We start from the raw sequence: 20,919 nt of genomic DNA, 5'->3' as shown, positions 1-20,919 counted from the left end.
TGAACAAACTTGGTAGACACTCACTAGAAGATGTTTCATGCCAAATATCTAAGCTCTAGCTCTTATGGTTTTTTTAAAAGAAGATATTTAAAGTTTTTTCTTTCGGTTGCCATTGCAACCAGAGTTCTGCATGGAATTAAATTCTTTGAACAATTTTTAAAGGTGACCACCAAATGAACATTCCTGTGAAGTTTGGATGAAATTGGCTTAGTGGTTTATGAGGAGATGTCATTTAAAGTAAAAGTTTACGGACGGCCGGACGCCGGACGGCCGGACGCCGGACGAAAAGCGATCACAAAAGCTCACCCTGTCACTTTGTGACAGGTGAGCTAAAAACACAAAGGCACAACTTTAAGCAAGGCAATTAAAGAGAAAGCATTTTAGCCATAAAAGAGAAAAGCATTAAAGCAAAACTTTAATCAAGGCAATTAAAGAGAAAGCGAGGCAATTAAAGAGAAACCATTAAGGCACAACTTTAAGCAAGGCAATTAAAGAGAAAACATTAAGGCACATTTTTTAAGCAAGGCAATTAGAGAGAAAGCATGGCAATAAAAAAGAAAAGCATTTAGGCAATACTTTAAGCAAGACAATTAAAGAGAAAGCGTGGCAATTAAAGAGAAACCATTAAGGCACAACTTTAAGCAAGGCAATTAAAGAGAAACATTAAGGCACGACTTTAAGCAAGGCAATTAAGAGAAACCATTAAGGCACAACTTTAAGCAAGGCAATTGAAGAGAAACATTAAAGCACAACTTTAAGCATGGCAAGTGAAAAGAAAGCATAATGATTCAACTTCAGATTATAAATTGATATTATCTAATCTTATTTTCAGTCTATGTGTAAATAAACTGACCAAATACCAATGTAGGAGTGATTAAACTTTTCGTATTGCAAACCTTGTTTTATGTAAACTATCCATATTATCTTTTAAACAAATATTTGTGAATATTTATTGTACCAAAATTGATAATAAACATTGATTAACATAATAATAGATAAAACTCATGTTGTGGTCATGCCCATGATTTTGGAACTTCCTTGTTGCTATTATTAAACATATTTGTGCCATGATTAATAGTTACATAAACCAATCGTGCCAGTATTAATATTTACACATTTACATTCTGTGTTTATATATAAACAATTTTTTTTTTTTTGGAGGGGGGGGGGGGGGGGGGAGGGGTAGGGTTTTATGTTGCACCAACACAGTATAGTTTATATGGAATCTTTATTTTTGTTCAATAGATGGATCTCAATTTCTTATCAATAATTTCTAGCAGTTATCCTGTGCTTTTTGCATTAACCTGTATTTAGATGTCCTTTGTATATTAATTTCTAGTATCTACCAATTCAAGGTAAACTATTTATTAAACAATGGCCCCCTTCTACATCATCACCTGCTCTTTACCTCTCCCCTACCCACCATTACCAGCCCCCTACCCATACCCAATGCACCATTACCACTCCCTAACCTCTCCCACTAAAATGAATGAACCACCAACCAAAGTGCGAGCATCTGAATATAACTTTTAACTGTTGCCACAATAAGTAAACACCAGAAAACATGAACCAATAAACAAGCATGCTGACACTCAGTGCGGTAACTGCAGTGCTGGTAACTAATATTTATGCACTGTGCATGTACGGTTTTATGATTTAACTCGGACACATTTTCAATACAAAGATCTCCTAACAATGATACAAATTCTCTTTTAGACTAAGCGCATTCAAACAATTATAATACCTCTTGACTGTTGGATTTACTTGTAGGATCTTTGGTGTAACGTGTCACAGTATCTCCCTGGTTTAGAATTTGTGTTTTAGTGGGTAACGTTTGTGACATATTTTCATAGCCTGCCGGTCTGCCAGCCTGTTTTTTGCTAGCCACGCCCTCATTTCTGTTCTCTGGTTTTTGCTATAAATAGATTTACGGCAAATAATTAGAAACAATGAATTCAGAGCATGCCAAATTTGAGAGGAAAGTATATAATTAAGAGATACATGTAATTTAAAAATATATTTCATTTTATTTTATTTTTATATTATCTCTTATATACTCAAAATATTATACCTTACAAAACTTTGCACATTCTTTAAATAAAATAATATTCACAAAGATGTCCGTGATGATACAAAAAAGTATCGTGACCGCCTGTTAGTGAGAACTATTGTTTTTGTTGGATTACTAAAATTTAATGGAATATAATACCGAGAAATATTTTACCCAACGCACATTATATTATACATGCTGACGGACAACATTATTCAGTAGTCATTCTACTAGAATTCTTGTTATTCAAACATTATGATTTTCTTCCATGTTGAACTTTTACCATTATGCTCTAATTAAGTACAGTATAATTTTTATAAGGAAAAGCACACAGCGCTTCTATTCTCTTTAGAGCATTATAGTGACCTCCCTCTGAGTCAGCCCCAAACACTGAACAGACCATAAACTAGCATACGCTCTGTTAAATATGTGTGGGCTGACCGATCGGTCACTATAACAAAATGAGGTCCTAAGTGCTTTAAACATTGTACTATTTTCTTCACTGTTTTAACTTTGTAATTATATGCAAACATATTAGCATTTGAAAGTGGTTAATTTTTGGTATTTCTTGCCTGTTTACAGTCTCAACATAAGGAAACACCTATTAATAACCCAAAAATGACTGCCTCAAAAAAAATATGTCTCAAAAAAATTCCAATGACAAGCCTGGGTATACTGGATCCATGCCAATGAAACAATAGTGCCGTCACATACAGTCTCAACCACACACTTTCTCACCAATCAGTACCACTATTATAAAATGATGCAAAAAGAGGGCATACATTTGAGCAAGACTATTACACAAAATCTCATCTTCAAACTCATAGATGCTTCAATACTTGGCACAGGATTGGCTACTAAATAAAAAAAGGTATACACACACATGCCCACCGTACCACACACACATACATGCATATTATGCTATAATTATCAACATTAAAGCATTAGTCTGATATATTAAAATGGAAAAGTGAGATATGTTTAATGTGATGGCCAAAGCATTCAGTGCATTTTTTAGTGATCAATTTAAGAAATAGAGGATATTAAATGAGTGTAGGTTCAATGCTGAATTTATTGAACTTGTTGAATAAAATCATATTATGTGAGCAAAATATTATTTAATTCAACGAGTTCAATACATTTAATGAACATACACGAATATTACATTCAATTTATCACATACCCAAAATAAAGAATGTTAACAGTGCAAAAGAATTGATTTTCATTAAAGCGCCTATAGTGTAACACTTAAAACCACAGGAACTTGAAATTCTATCAATATAAATGATAATATCCAAAATATACCCCCTATACAGTATAAATAAACTTTATTTATAAATATATTTATTTTATATTTATATATTTATAAAATTAATGTTTATTTATACTGTATAGGGGGTATATTTTGGATATTATCATTAATATTGATAGAGTTTCAAGTTCCTGTGTGCTAACATTTGGTGTGTCTTCACACTTTGCTTGTATAATGCAAATAGCGTCAGGTCAAAATATATGCACACAGATGCCAGGCAATACCATTTTTACAGAGTAGCGAAATAAGCATTGGTATGTGATTAAAAACATTTATGTGTTAATCTAAGCAACTTGGTGAGCAGAGTATCTAATCATACCTACTGATTTTAAGAGTGCACTAGCAATGTTTTTTTAGCTTGGACAATGATGATAACAAATTAATGATAGCATGATAGCATGATGAGACTAGCTGAAAAATGTAATTTCGGCTAAAAAATAATCATAAATGAATCATAACATATGCCTTTGACAATTTAGTGTCGCCATTGTGATGAATGGTGTACAATCAATTTCCAATCCCAAAACTTAGACTTGACTTTTGCAGAAAATCATTATAATTCATGCTCAAAATCTTCCCTTAGATATAGAAAATTCCACAAATTTACAGTCATTTAAAATTATCTGAAATGGTGGTTCTCTTTTGGAAATAAAACACATCTGCACACAGAATCAAATGTCTGTATTGCCCCAGGTTGTCCGTTACAGCTGGTACAGACATATGAAATATTCAGAATTATTATTATTAATATCTTAAGGACAAGTAAAGAAATGCTTCACACATAATGGACAAGCCTAGCTTATGTCAAAACCAAAATATTCCAACCCTGATTGAGCTCATGAGCGAAAGAATACATGTTACAATACATGGTTCATTGCATGTCAGCTTTGGCCATAAGAATATTCACCTGTGTAAAAACCCAAACCAAAAAATAAAAGTAAACAGAAAATCACCTTTTTCGAGAACAGGCCAATAGTAGCTATTTCAAAGCTTTTTCTGGACCTCCGAAATGACCTTAAATACTCCATTTCTTTAATTAAAATATTTGTAATTGCCAATTGGGTTATTTCTCAGCCAACAATGAATTTCTCTTCTGTCAAGTGACTGTTTCGTTCTGCTATATTTTTACGTTTTTTGCACATGTATATTACAGTAATTAAAACCAGTGCAAGTTTTCTTGACATATAAACTGTTGATCATCTCGTATTTCTTTATTTAATTATACAATGTTCCGTAACATAATATTATATATATATTCAACATAATTATACCATGATGTAAACGTAAAATGAACATATGCAAAAAATTTCACACTGACTGTGCTAGTGTCACTCAGGTATACGATATTAAATTATGCTGTAATATGATACTATACGAAATTAAGCAATATTATTGTTCTTGCCTCAATTCTCCAGAAAGTTCTTGACTTAAATAATAATGTCAGATGTTATCATATTAGAGTCTGACATAAATTAAACACTTCTTACATCATTAAATTTCTCCTCTGCATCAAAGAAATGTAAATACAAGCCATATTTATTTTCTCATTTTCGCGCTATATTCCAATTAAAATTTTGCACAATATCACATCCCTAAAGATACCACTTATTTATTTCAACACCTACAAACATATCATTTCTAGCTATATTTTGAAAGTCTGTCATTGGAAGAATTGTTGTTTTGAAACTGCAATAAAAGTCAATCCTAAATATAACAGAACGGTGTTGTAAAGTTTCATCAAAGCATTAGAAACATGTGCACAAAATCACCACTTAACAATACGAAATTTTTTATAAAATAAGCCGCTACATATTTTTGTTCAATTTTTATCTGATCTCATTGGTAGTTTTTTTAACTTCTGGACACTTTTTGCTACAACTGTATAAAGGTGCGACAGTAACAATATTTAAAATAATGTGACTTTACCGAATTTTGAAAATTTTCAAAATATATAAATGTTTCCAATTTATAATACAATCATGTATATACACTTTGTTTTAAATCCTTTAAATATTTCTGACTTTGATAGTCAAAAAATTGCGAAAAATATCGAACATCATCTTGAATATCATTAAGAAAATAAAACAGCCGATCTTCTTTATGAATCAAATAATTTTCATTTTTTCAATAAATTTCAAATAAACGTGCCACAGGGAAATTATGTCTACACAAACAGTTTCTTGCTATATTTAATGATCTAATAAAATGTCAATCACCATCGAATCTAAAGGATCAAAAGGTGTGAATTATTGCATAATATTTGTCTTTATGTCATTAAATTTAAAGTTACCATACAGACTATATTGCGCTTTATGCTTTATGTAGGGTCACCTACAGAAGGTCAAATTCTTGTGACCTTTTAATATAGTAGTTCATTTTTAGCATTGTTTGTACAGACTACCAACTTATGATCACAATTAGACTTTCATCAAATATGCATGATTCAGTTGTGTAAAAAAACAAGCAATTATCATAGTATTGCAAGCAATCCATAAGTCCCCTACCGATGGAACCCCATCAACATTCTGAAGGGCCATTGGCCATTCACTAATGTTTTTATAGTAAATTTGTTGGAAAATTTCTTTAAAAGTGATCACAGGAAACAGTTTTGTTAACAAGAGGGCCATGATGGCCCTAGATCGCTCACCTGAATTATCAAACTCATCCAAACAATTACCTAGACAAGCATTCTGACCAAGTCTCATGACAGGTGAGTCAAAAATGTGACCACTACAGTGTTAACAAGGATTATCCATATTTGAGCAGTGCGACCTAGTTTTTTTACCCAGGTGACACATATTCAAACTTGACCTAGAAATCATCCAAACAAACTTTCAGACCAATTTCCAGGATACTTGGATCAAAACAGTAGCAACTAGAGTGTTAACAAGATTTTTTCTATTTTTAGCTCCGGTGACCTAGTTTCACATGCGATTTCGAACTCATCCAAGCAATTACCTAGACAAGCATTCTGACCAAGTTTGATGATAATGGAGTCGAAAATGTGACCACTAGAATGTTAACAAGGTTTTTCCATATTTGGGCGGTGTGACCTAGTTTTTTCATCCAAGATGACCCATGTTCGATCTTGACTTAGAAATCATCAAAACAAACTTTCAGACCAATTAACAGAATATTTGGATCACAACAGTAGCCACTAGAGTGTTAACAAGATTTTTCTATTTTTAGCTCCTGTGACCTAGTTTTTCATCCAAGATGTCCCATGTTCGATTTATTCCCAGCAATGACCTAGACAAGTTTCCTGACCAAGTTTGATGACAATTGAGTCAAAATTGTGACCACTAGAGTGTTAACAAGGTTTTTCTATTTTTAGCTCCTGTGACCTAGTTTTTCATCCGAGATGACCCATGTTCGAACTCATCCGAGTTATTACCTAGACAAGCATCTTGATCAAGTTTGATGATGATTGATGCAAAAATGTGACCGCTAAAGTGTTAACAAGGTTTTTCTATTTTTTAGCTCCGGTGACCTACTTTTTCATCCGAGATGACCCATGTTCGAACTCATCCAAGCTATCAACTAGATAAGCATCCTGACCAAGTTTGATGATGATTGATGCAAAAATGTGACCGCTAGAGTGTTAACAAGGTTTTTCTATTTATAGCTCCGGTGACCTAGTTTTTCATCCGAGATGACCCATATTCGAACTCATCCGAGCTATTATCTAAACAAGCATCCTGACAAAGTTTGATGATGATTGGGTCAAAAATGTGACCACTAGAGTGGTCACAAGGTTTTTCTATTTTTAGCTCCTGTGACCTAGTTTTTCATCAGAGATGACCCATGTTCGAACTCATCCAAGCAATTGACTAGACAAGCATTCTGACCAAGTTTGATGATGATTGGTTCAAAAATGTGACCACTAGAGTGTTCACAAGGTTTTTCTATTTATAGCTCCTGTGACCTACTTTTTCATCCGAGATGACCCATGTTCGAACTCATCCGAGCTATCACCTAGACAAACATCCTGACCAAGTTTGATGAAGATTGGGTCAAAAATGTGACCTCTAGAGTGTTCACAAGGTTTTTCTATTTTTAGCTCTTGTGACCTAGTTTTTCATCTGAGATGACCCATGTTCGAACTCATCCGAGCTTTCAACTAGATAAGCATCCTGACCAAGTTTGATGATGATTGAGGCAAAAATGCGACCGCTAGAGTGTTCACAAGCAATTGTGGACGGCCGGACGGACGACGGACGACGGACGACGGACATTCATCGATCCTAAAAGCTCACCCTGAGCAAGCTCAGGTGAGCTAAAAAGACAGACGGACTGAAGGACACTCTAAATTTAATATTTGAAACATCCGTTACCAAAATATAACAATTTAAAAAGCAAAATTCTTAAAGAGGAGATAACTCTGGAATTAAAAATGCAATTTCATAAAAATTTTCAGCTCTTTTTGACTGATCACAAATATTGTTATATTTGCCATGTTTTAAGCCTATTTGTTGCCAAGGCAACCAATATTTTTTCAAAATAAGAAGAACAGATAAGACATGCATAATCTCAAGACTGCCATCTACCCATATGTCAAGTTTCATAAAAATATTTCCAGTACTTTTTAAGTTATCACTGGATTCAGTTTATGTGTAAAATTTGCCATATTTTCAGTCTATGTGTTGCCATAGCAACCAGAATTTACAAAGAAAAAGATGTGCATAAACTCCAGACTGCCATCTACACATATTACAAGTTTCATAAAAATACTTCTATTACTTTTTGCATTAACACTGGATCCAGTTTATGTGTAAAAATTGCCATATTTTCAGTCTATTTGTTGCCATAGCAACCAGAATTTTCAATATAGGAAGAAAAGAAAAAGACGTGCATAATCTCCAGACTACCATCTACCCATATTTTAAGTTTCATAAAAATATTTCCAGTACTTTTTGCGTTATCACTGGATCCAATTTATGTGTAAAATTTGCCATATTTTCAGCCTATTTGTTGCCATAGCAACCAGAATTTTCAACATAGGAAGAAAAAAAAAAGATGTGTATAATCTCCAAACTGCCATCTATCCATATATCAAGTTTCATAAAAATATTTTCAGTACTTTTCAAGTTATCGCGGGATCCAGTTTTGTGGACGGACGGATTGACGGACTGACAGACAGACGGACAGACAGACAGACGGACAGACGGACGGAGGGTAAACCTAAAGTCCCCTCCGGTAAACCCGTAGGGTACTAAAAATGTTCAAAGTTAATTTCAAAGTTTAAGCCCTTTGGGCGATTTTGTTCAATAGACTGGAACTGTTTTGAAAATTTAAGCACCACTAATTGACCATAATCCAATTTGATTGTCCCTTACACTTGCATGTTTCATTTAATTATTTCATAAATAGGGCTGGGGCGAGTATCCGAGTACTCGGATAATCACAAATCAAAGTGAAAAATCAAGTTTGAATATTCGTAAGCCCAGAGATCGTGGATCGCGATTTAATTTTTTATATACATTCACTGTTTTTCACACTCTTCAAATCGAGAAAAATACAATTCGAGTATAAATTATATGAAGTTTACCTAAATACAATTCCCTGTTAAAGACCATGTACCATGATGCTGAGCTAGGTAGTAATTGGTTTCAAAAAACAAAACAAAAATACTCATCCAAAGAATAAATACATAAACAACGTTTATATTTTATATGTTAAATGTATAGTATTGTTGCTGTTTTTTTTAAATGAACATGTTTTTATAACTTTTGTACATGTTTTTATGGGTGTCTTGATAACAAAAGATTTGTGGTTCGATTTGTGAATCGTAAGTGCTGAATCGTGGTTCGGATTGGATCGTCACTTATCCGACGATCCACACCTCTACTCATAAATTACTTCATATTTAATTGTCCCTAAAACTGGTAATTATTCATCACTTTTAATTGTACATAAAACTTTAATTGTCCCTAAAACTGGTATAATTTTAATCTTATTTAATTGTCCCTAAATCTTGTTCTGGGGCATTTTGCATAGATTATACAATTAATCCTTTCCCCCATGAACATATTGTGAAAAATGGCCGTTTTCACTGAAAAGCCTCCTGTTACAAGTTCAAACTGCTATGAAACCATGAAAAATGCTTCAATGCTAATCAAACTTGGCACAAATGTTGACTGGACCATTGCCTTTGTAACAAAATGCTCAGTCTTAAATTATCTGTTACCATGGCAACGAGGGGACATCTCAAAATTGCCAAAAATCACTATTTTGCCTCTATTTTTTCCATCAAAATTTTCTTCAAAGTGCTTCAACTTCTCAAATGATTGAGATAGAGTCAAAGGCTTTTCGGTTGGTTAGACGTTACCATACATGTGACAAATGAAATGGGCCAAATCTGGATTTTCGGCTGGATTTTGAGGCTCAAAACTGGATTTTTTTATCGACTCGAATTTCAGTGTGTGTTTGGCACATTTGGTTCAAAGAATCTATATTACCCTCAAAATCATTAAATGATAATACTTTTTATGATTTTTTTGTTGATCAATATTAATTTATTTCACCAAAAAAATAAAAAAATAGATAAATAAATAAGTGTAGTCATACTGGCTATTTCTAAAACAGTCACACTTTCACATTTCATTATTTTCAGTTTGAAGAATTATAATGTCTTTTCAGTCATTCAATAATTAAACACAAGCTATTTGAAAACGTGCAACAACTATTCATAAACATAAGACTATGACAGTTAAATAACGTAACATAAGTAAAAGACTCAAAATAAATGCAAGAATCGTTCTGTTAATTAAATCCACATTTTTGCCTCGATGATTGCGTAACTCCTAAACAAAACAAAAAATTACCCACTCACTAAAAATAGGTTAATTAGACATCTCAAACAGGTTTTGAATGATCCACTTTAAATGATTCTGCTCCCCTTTTATCTTTATCAGTGCGGCACTAATCAGAGAATATCAAAGGTTGAGCCGAATTCATACATGTAAATTTACAGGGTAGTTTTGATGACGTAGCGTGTAATACCTACTGCCAAATTACAAAAGAGGTCAATTGACTGACACACGACATGTGATAAATTAAACATGTGAGAATAACTTTGGGTATTGGAACTGTTTATTACGTCACCTTGCTGTCAATTAGCGACTCAACATTTAATCCGCTATAATTTAGGATATGGACAGATAACAATCAATGCCCGGAGGCATGGTTTACATTTTAGATACAGGTGCTGTGTTTGATTTTTTTTTATGTTGATTTTTTTTTTAAATATCGGGAATTCAAGCTGTAATATCGGGAATCGGGATCAGTGTTGAAATATCGGGATTTTTTTAAATCCCGCCGGGATGTCACATGTATGCGTTACATTATGATCAACCTGGGGTCATCTTAAGCCTCTCACAAGTCCAAAATGTTCTTGGCGATAAGGGGGACTCCGCCCCCCTTCAAACCCCCTTACAGAAGGAGTGCACATCCCCTTCTGGCAACCCCCTGATGTATCTTTTGGATGGGGGGCGCCAAAAAGTGCCCAATTTTTTTAGCAACATTTCTCAAACGAAAACATGTGTTTGGGGCCCAAATAGGACATTGTTTCACTATTTGATGCCTAAAAAGGGGGGGTCGAAAGGGCGTTGTTTTGCATATATATGAGGTAAAGGGTTAAACTGTCTTTGTAGGGAAGGAATCTTACTACCATGACACACTGAGTTATAAAAGGTAGGGACATTCACAGTTTACAATGAACAGCATGGGTGCAATCAATTTAAACATGAAAAACAATTAATTTTAATTTGTTTTTCACTTGTTTTATACATTTTATAATATAAATTAAACATCACTTTATATATTAATGACAGACAATGAGATTAGAAATACTGAGATAAAGAAAAAATAAAAAAAAGATAAAAAATTAAACAACACAGGACACTGATTTTTTCGATTTAATGGCCTGAAGTCAGTCTATTAACCATATATTAACCATATCAAAGCATATTTATTCATTCTTAAAATACAACTAATCAGCAAATATCATGTGATAGTGAGAAGTGCCTCAAGGAGAGGTCATGGGTCAAAGTACATCTTACATTCTCTCCCACTTCCTTGATATTTACAGCTCATATCTTATAACCAGTATTCCCCTTGGCTTTCCATCTAATGATAAGTTATTTAAAGTGCATACACATTTTTACCATATGATTCAATTTCTTTTTAAAAATAAAACGAAACTTTACTCTGATAATATCATTTTATTTTAAAAGACAGTAACTGAGTTAAAGTCCGGAAATTAACCATTATAAATTATAAATTATTTCCTAGACAGTAGAAAAGATATAAATTTATTTTTTCAAATCATTAGCTGTCACCAAAGTTCTATTGCATTGACATGTAGCTTAGTTTAAATTCATGTCTGGGCCAAATCCTTGGGGGAGGGCAGGGGTGGGGGAATGGGGGGGCGGTCTTCAGAGTAGAGGGTGGTGGATGCACCAATGCCATTGTATAATTTATTCTCACTAAAAATTAAAAACAAATTAATCATTTATTGGGTTTAACATAACTGTTTACACAGAATGTTATAAGACTTGTACATTGCGTAAGAAATATTTATTATGTTCTAGCTTTTTGATCTATTTTAAATTTACGAGTTGTACTTTACAAATCGTGTATAACACTAATACGTGAAATATGGGATGATATACATTTGAAATGTTTGAATATTTCTTTTGCTTAGGGACATATGGCATTTTGATCAGTAAAATTATTGAGGTCACGGTTAAACAAATGAACTGATCACTATTGAGGGGAGAAGATGTGTAAACAGACGGATAGCATGACAGCCGGTAGAGCCATGGAAATGTCCCAAGTTTGATGTTTTTCTCACCCTGTGAGTCATTAAAACTGTGTCAATGTACATTTGACATTTACATTATAAACACGCAAAAAAAAAAAAATGAAGTACTTAAACCAATTATCACTTTTTGTCTGTGGTGGACTTTAATATCCTGCTTCGAGTTTTGGAACCGTCCATTCGAAGTTTTGCGGGGTTTTTAAAATCAATTACGATGTAAGAACTCAGCTGCCAATAATATTGAGGCTGGTATGATAACAAGGAAGTGTCCGATTTTGTACTGGTGACATTAAGTATTTTATGATCCTCATAAGCACTTACAGGCATAATTATGTTTTGTTTGTTTTTCTTTTGTTATTTGTGTCTATCTTGTTTAATGATGTATATATTATGCATCAAATGTAACTGACAAATGAGTTGTCCAAATCATATATTATACTATTGTATACAATTATACATGTATAGCTTTGTGCACTTTATAAGATATTTACCATAAACATTTAAGGCCTTTTCCAACACATGATTTAAAATTACTTCCCAATTTTTACAGTATTAAATTGGAATATATTCACAAATAATGGCATAATGGTACTAATTTTACAAACTCAAAAGGACCAAAACCTATTCCAAAAAGACTAGAAAAAACCACCAAGTAGCATTCAAAACTTATACCAATATGAAGTATAATGCTGATATTGTTACGGAAACGTCCTCAGCTGCCAATTCATAATGTTTTATAAAAAAAATAAACTCCTACGTAGGAGATAAAAAAGCCTAATTAGGAGTTTGTAACTCCTACGTAGGACTTTGTAACTCCTACGTAGGACTTTGTAAGTCCTACGTAGGACTTTATAAGTCCTACGTAGGACTTTATAAGTCCTACGTAGGACTTTGTAACTCCTACGTAGGACTTTATAACTCCTAAGTAGGAGATAAAAAAGCCTAATTAGGAGTTTATAACTCCTACGTAGGACTTTTAAACTCCTACGTAGGACTTAATAACTCCTACGTAGGAGATAAAAAAGCCTAATTAGGAGTTTGTAACTCCTACGTAGGACTTTTAAACTCCTACGTAGGACTTTGTAAGTCCTACGTAGGACTTTATAACTCCTAATTAGGAGTTTATAACTCCTACGTAGGACTTTTAAACTCCTACGTAGGACTTTATAACTCCTACGTAGGAGATAAAAAAGCCTAATTAGAAGTTTGTAACTCCTACGTAGGACTTTTAAACTCCTACGTAGGACTTTGTAACTCCTACGTAGGACTTTGTTACTCCTACGTAGGACTTTAAAACTCCTACGTAGGAGATAAAAAAGCCTAATTAGGAGTTTATAACTCCTACGTAGGACTTTTAAACTCCTACGTAGGACTTTATAACTCCTACGTAGGAGATAAAAAAGCCTAATTAGGACTTTATAAGTCCTACGTAGGACTTTGTAACTCCTACGTAGGACTTTATAACTCCTACGTAGAATACCTATCAAAGAACTGAAAGCACAGAGTTCGACGGACATGTATGCTAGAGTATAACTAGAGTATAACTTAAGATAGCATATTATGTAGGAAAATAAATTATATGAGCCGCGCCATGACAAAACCAACCAACATAGTGCATTAGCGACCAGCATGGATCCAGACCAGCCTGCGCATCCGCGCAGTTTGATCAGGATCCATGCTGTTCGCTTACAAACCCTATAAGTAGAGAAACTGATAGCGAATAGCATGGATCCTGATCAGACTGCGCGCGTCGCAAACCCACTATGTTGGTTTTGTCATGGCGCGGCTCATATGTGTCAAGTTGTAATTGTGGCAAGCCACTTTAGTAAATACCTTTAAATTTAGTCTGTAGCCAGAGATGATTTTGTCATTCTCTGCATATATTAAACGATGATTCTGTATTATGTACGTTTAGTTATATTTATTATACACATGTACACAAAATGTATGGGTTAAACTTTGTTCAAAGTATGATATACAATGTAATTCATTATTAAACATATGCATGCATAATGCTCCGCAAACGGTTATCTTCTTAAACTTTACGGAGCAGGAACAAGACAATTCACTACCCCTAACTAAAAAGTCCTACGTAGGAGTTATAAAGTCCTACGTAGGAGTTAAAAAGTCCTACGTGGGAGTTTAAAAGTCCTACGTAGGAGTTATAAACTCCTAATTAGGCTTTTTTATCTCCTACGTAGGAGTTTTAAAGTCCTACGTAGGAGTTATAAAGTCCTACGTAGGAGTTTTAAAGTCCTACATAGGAGTTATAAAGTCCTACGTAGGACTTATAAAGTCCTACGTAGGACTTATAAAGTCCTACGTAGGAGTTATAAACTCCTAATTAGGCTTTTTTATCTCCTACGTAGGAGTTATAAAGTCCTACGTAGGAGTTAGAAAGTCCTACGTAGGAGTTTAAAAGTCATACGTAGGACTTATAAACTCCTAATTAGGCTTTTTTATCTCCTACGTAGGAGATAAAAAAGCCTACGTAGGAGTTAAAAAGTCCTACGTAGGACTTACAAAGTCCTACGTAGGAGTTTCAAAGTCCTACGTAGGAGTTACAAACTCCTAATTAGGCTTTTTTAACTCCTACGTAGGAGTTTATTTTTTTATAGAACATTATGAATTGGCACCAGGACGCTTCCGTATATTGTGGCTCTTGACAGTCAAGGGAAAAAAAACAACATTTAACTGTTCATACATAAAAATACTTGTGTTGAAATGTGACAGGAAAATCTAGCCTATGTTAAATGATATCATTGATATGTGTTAAAAGAAAGGCAGACATAGGATTACATTTGTTAAATTGAACGATAGAAAATGTCTACCTTACAAGTGTTAGAAATAGTTTATATAAATCAACAATTAATGGAACAATAGAAAATGTCTACATAACATGTTGACACGCAATAATAAGCTTATAGACATATTTTTGAATCCAGTCCTGAGCGTTATGAGTGTTAAGTTTCTTGCTCAAAGAAACAACTTCCCTCTGACAGGGTTTGAACCCATGTGGCTGGCGATCATTAGATTACTATAGTATAGTCCGACGCGTTAACCACTCGGCCATGCAAAGTTGTTGTACCCTGGGATGAGATTGGGGAAGAAAAAAAACAACATTTTCCAAATAAATTCTCGAGTATCTCTATTTGTAATATGGCAAGACTTTTAGTCTAGTATAAAAGAGCCTGCCAAGAGACTTTGCTATGTGGCTTACTGCCATGATCCCCAACACCACCACCAGCTATCAGCTTGATACCAGTCCAGGTACATGTATAGAGTATCTCATTGTCTTTGACACTGTCAGTGTTTGACATTCACCTTTGAATTTGTGACAATTGGATAAATTTAGAAAACAAAGCAGACTACATTTTAGCAGACGACATTATTTCCCAGCATGCAAGGGATATTTACATAGTACCAGTCTGTTCTTCAGCAAATCAGCTCTAGATTTTACTTTGACCACTAAAGTTCAATTTGGATATAATTAAAAAACCAAAAAAAGTTCTTAAATATAGTGAGACAAATTTATGAAATACCTCCAGCTTTGTTCTATATTTATTTTAAAAAGCCTTGCCATTGTTTTTTTGTTTTGTTGTTTTTTGGGTTTTTTTGTATATAAAACAATAAAAAGATTTTAGGGCACATCTGGAATAAAAACCATTTCATTTTATTTTTTCAGTTAAAAAGATACCTGAATTTACTCTCAGGTGTCCCTACAATATATCAAAATACAATTGACTTATGTGGCCTAAAATAAAAAGAAGCTTTTCTTTTAAAATGAGCTCAATCACATATTTGAGTGTAAAAAGAAAACGATATTCTGTTAAGGGGAGATCATCCTTGAGTAAAGACTAAAGAACCCAAAAATAAATACATAAAGTTGATCATTGCTGACTTGGCTTTACCAAGCCTGTATATGGGAGATAAGAGAGCATTAAATCTTCATGCCCCCCCCCCCACCCTCCTGACCCTACTTTGCAGCTAAAGCAATCTTTAACACCAAAAGTACTGGAATAAAACAGATGAAGGGATGTAAACATGTACAAATTGGAGTAATGGAGATCCCCCCCCCACCCCCCAAAAAAAAGATACCGGTATGGAAACATGGTAAACATATAAAAAATTTGAGAAAAGGGTATTTTCCCAAGGACATGATAGGTCAACAAGCAAAATCTGGAGTAAATGCATTTTTGGTTTAATCACATACAACAAAGAGCGGTTTCTAAGTTTTTAAGTAGGTCCAAAATACATTTTTGAGACAGTCGTTTTGGCTTAATAAGCAACTTCCTTATGACAACCATGTAAACTTGTGGCATAAAAAACATTTCAATAAAAACTTTAAAAGGACCTACCTCTAGAAGCATACTCATGGCTTTCCTTTTACCGTCACCTTTATATTTGCTTCATTTCTACGACGACGACAACAACAACAAAATATTATTATGCCAATGATAACGAGAATCAGACCTACACCACCACCGACAGAAGCGGCTATTATAGTTGTTAAATCTAATTTTTCAGCTTCCTCTTCCGACTTCTTGCACAATTTCACTCCATCTTTTGTCTGACTGTCAGATTCTTCAGTGCCTTCCGGACATTCGGCAAGACATGTTTTATTCTGATCGGACTCATCTACGTATTTACATACGGTGCAATTTTCCTTATTGTCACATTTACGACATTTCTCGTCACAGTCGTCACATTGCAACGTATCATTATTATACCATTCCCCTATATCACATGATTTTATACAATAAAGAACACTGATGCTATTTTCAGAATATGGCGATAGCGTTGAATTTTCTGTTGCCATGGCTTCTGTTGTTGTTGTTATATTAGTTGTTGTTTCGTTGGACGCTGAACTGGATTTTTTCTCACAGTTTATAGGTTTTGACATATTAATAAGAAGGTAATCTTGTGGACATGCTGACGTACAGTTGTCCATTGACTCTTGAAAACAGGGGCAACAACTCTTAGCAGTATTGTTTCCATCCTGGCATTTTGGAATTTCATCCTGAAAATGTAAAAATTGTTAAATCATCCAGCATTTCTTTTTTTTTAATTTCTTTGGCAACAACTCCAGCCACGGATATATAAAGAAATTAGAGATATTAAACAAACCTTTTTAGAGGCTTGCATGGAAGATTTGGAAACCAATTGTATAAAGCCTTGATAAGTGAAGCCCATCCTTCCGCCCTCCCTTATCTCAATCACTCCCTTAATCCCTCACCCTACTTCACCTTGACCTTCACCTCAAAGGTGACACAATGAATATAAATGGATTTTTTTTGGTATAAAAAGTCACAATATGCCTATAAAATTGGGCTGGTTTCAATTTTTTTTCCAATTGAGAATTTCAAAAACTTTCTAAACCCCGATTATTTTAGAATATTTTGCCAACTGGGAAATTCTATGTAATTAATCATCATAATTTTGAAAGTTTGAATGCTACAGATTTTTATGAACATTGTGAAAATTGTATGAAAATTGTATGTAAAATATTGTGAAGTAAACAAAGAAGGTAATTCACACATACAATCTATGTTAATTACCAAAATGAGGTCAAAATATGCAAAAAAAAATGCCCAATTACTGTGTTAGTCACTTAGTATAAATATGGTGATAAATACTGCAAAATCAGTCAATAATTGCACATAACATGTAAATTACTACTGGAATCTTGAATATTTTTACTTTTCTTAGAATTTTCGCTTTTTCTATGTTTGATTTTCTTGAAATATTTTTACTCATTTGGAGGCATGATGCTTTAAACAAACATATTGTCACCTTCATGCAGAAACCAGTTAACTCCATATATAATTTATTAGGAGTTAACCTGTTACTGCACTAAGATGACAATATAAAGACGTTTTGCTCATAGCAAGATTTTCCTTAATTAGATATGACAGTACTTCAAACTTTCATTGTTGTGTAAGTGTATTTCATAGAAACAACAACAATAAATCATACATGCATTAATTAATGAAGACTGTCCGTTATAAATGTAAACTAGGAAGATAAATTAACATGAAAATAAAGCCACACAAGTTATTCTTGTACAAAATGTAATAAATTGTCTATAAGTTTTATTACACTTGAATAATGACAGGCAAGGTTGACTATATAAACAAATGTAATACAATATAGAAATACCTTGAAGCCCATGTTACAAAACAAAAATCTTAAATAGATCTATAAACTTAGATAAAGGTTTGAATATTATTTACACAAAACACAACTTTCTACTATAAAGTTGATCAACAGGATAAAAACTTAAAACAACAACAAAAAACAACAATTTATTCACCACTAAAATAATGTACATGTACATTGCTACTAAATCTTTGCCTGCTGAATTTTTTTGAACCAGCTTAGGTGAGCTAAAGGCTTCAAACCTTCTTCCCAATCAAACTTTATTGATAATGTTCAAAGACAGATTGAGCAAAAGCATGAAGAAAGACAAAAGAAAAATCTGAAACTATATATCATGATTAGAAATTTTGCTTTTAAATGATTTGAGATAAATTGTAATTGTAAATGTAAAATGTTTGATTTCTTTCAATCTTTGTGTACATAAAATGATTCACTATCAGCCATTACACCTCAGGAAGTTTGTAAAAATTACTGATAAAAGTTGGGTTATTTTGATAACATGACCCAAATGAAAGATAAAAAATTATTAACTAATATCAACACGTGGACTACATGTATACGTTTTCATGCAGACCATATACTATATGTGTAAGAGTTTAAATGAAATTTATTATGCATTAAGTGCCTGAAACGTCAGGCAAAGATTTTAAAGGATCAGGATCAAATTTTAAAAAAAATTCTCATAGTATTACATGAAATATCTAACATTAACTTGATAAAACTTGACTTGAAATAACATGTTTATAAAATTTTAATTTTTTTTACAAGATAATGGCTTTTTACAATTGATCCAAATATTGATTTTGATCTTAAAATTTATCCTTATTTTGATTCAGTTATTTTTGTATTTGTTTTGTTTGTCGTCATTTGATCTTGAACCTGATCTTTTCTTAGTTAACATGAGGCCAGGTCTTTTATAAACTCAGACGTAATATGGCAGGAGAACATTTGTTAAACTATGGTATCTATAAATAACTCCCATTATGGCAAGTGTTTTCCCAGGCTATAATAAATGTGTTTAAAATACAAAGAAATAATAAATATAGAATAATACATGTAGATATATTTTTATCAGTATTACATTCTTATTATACATGTATAATTATATCACCAGAATTTGAATAAATAAATTACACTTAATCTTTTCAACCATTCGCAATAAACCATCCCCCCAACAGCACCACCAGGAATACAGAGTCTTTGACGTTTACATGGTGAATCCCTAAGTAAATGCCTTTTAATGGACTTGTCTAAAGGCAATGGTCATTGGCAATTAAGACTGCAAAGATTCCACAAATGTTCAGTTTGATTTGGTTTCAATTCAGGTCAACCAATTCAATTCTTTTCGATTTGATATTAAGATATGTTTTCGGCGTATCTTGTCTGAAGTTGGTAAGTGCAACTGACATGAAAAGAAAGATTCTGATGTGCTTAAAAAAATGAAGATTAAGTTTGGAAAAAAGTCAGAAGTTTTAGTGTACTGGTTATTGTTACTTAACCTCGCGAAACCCGAAGTATTCCTACACACTTTATTTAAGTTTTTTTTTAGTTTTTTTTTAGATTTAATTTTTCTACTTTTGAAATCTAAAGTCACTCTGATTTGCTTACCGAAAATACAGCAATATTAATAGTCTATACACTTTCTGATAAGATGATTAATTTTAAAATAACCAAATAACCAATCATATAATGTAACATAATAAATTGGTAGACTAGTCAGAGGGGGACTAAAACTCACATTTTTTCAATGTTTATTTTTTGTTACAAATTGAATTGAAATTGTGAAAATTGACATTGGAAAACAAATCGGAACCCACAAAACCAGTTTTCGATGCAATGGAACTAATAGTTGCATCTCTAAAGGCAATAATTCCAATAAATGCCCCTACACTGAGCGGTACAACCCAGTGACAAAGATGATTGGTCCCCAATCTGTAATTTCATTGTCAAGCATGATTCTATGTCTGGTTTTCTGTGTAAACAGCTATTAGTTATGGTCAAGTGTTTTAATTGTCATCTTTTTTCTAAGAATTCCTTGATCAGTTGCTTATTGGTTGCCCAGGTTGTCGATTATTTGTAAAATATTTTTACCAACGGAGAATTTTAAACACGTCAAAAATCTCATATAATAATTTTACACCAATAAAATCCTATCTATCCCCAACAGCAGTTGAAAGGTAGAAACCAGGTAGCCAATTGCTGCAGATATGGGTGTTATATAGGTTTTCATTGATTCATTCCATAATAAAAAAGAAATCTACTCATCCATCACTGGTAGCTCTGTGTAACTGGGGTGTTACACCATATTCTCTAATAATCAAATGCCATTTGAAAACTACAATGATCATGCAGTACACATGTTACCCCTCATGGAAGATTAAAACTGTGCTTATTCCCCTACAGAAATCCAATTTCTAGACCAGAGATACAACTGAATGTGCATAAAGGATTGTTTTGTTTGCTTTTCTTCAAATGTCAACCCCTCTTATCTAGATACTCCAAGTCATTCAATATCAATTCCGATTCCTAAGTATCCTAAATGTGCCACTCACTTGTATTTTATACCTGTACTCCCAT

General features: G+C 33.2%; 2 protein-coding genes across 3 annotated transcripts in view; both read right to left on the bottom strand.

Moving 5' to 3' along the window:
* LOC132721983 (uncharacterized) overlaps positions 1 to 16,698 on the bottom strand; it is a 24,023-nt gene extending 7,325 nt beyond the window's left edge. For both annotated transcript variants that reach the window (XM_060706372.1, XM_060706373.1), the window contains exons 1-2: positions 16,542 to 16,698; positions 1,745 to 1,915 (exon numbers count right to left, since the gene is read on the bottom strand). In XM_060706372.1, coding sequence (XP_060562355.1) covers positions 1,745 to 1,915; positions 16,542 to 16,559 — 189 coding nt within the window. In that variant the 5' untranslated portion in view covers positions 16,560 to 16,698. The remainder of the gene's footprint in view (positions 1 to 1,744; positions 1,916 to 16,541) is intronic.
* LOC132721974 (proprotein convertase subtilisin/kexin type 5-like) lies at positions 16,593 to 20,919 on the bottom strand. The gene is made up of 3 exons (XM_060706360.1): positions 20,908 to 20,919; positions 16,661 to 17,203; positions 16,593 to 16,598 (listed from the first exon to the last, which is right to left on the bottom strand). Exons 1-3 carry the CDS (start codon positions 20,917 to 20,919, stop codon positions 16,593 to 16,595), a joined length of 561 nt encoding a protein of 186 aa, XP_060562343.1.

Source organism: Ruditapes philippinarum, unplaced genomic scaffold (assembly GCF_026571515.1).
Source record: "Ruditapes philippinarum isolate M1 unplaced genomic scaffold, ASM2657151v2 ctg1879_1_1_1_1, whole genome shotgun sequence".
Lineage (NCBI taxonomy): Eukaryota > Metazoa > Mollusca > Bivalvia > Venerida > Veneridae > Ruditapes > Ruditapes philippinarum.
This window is presented reverse-complemented; position numbering and strand designations above follow the sequence as displayed.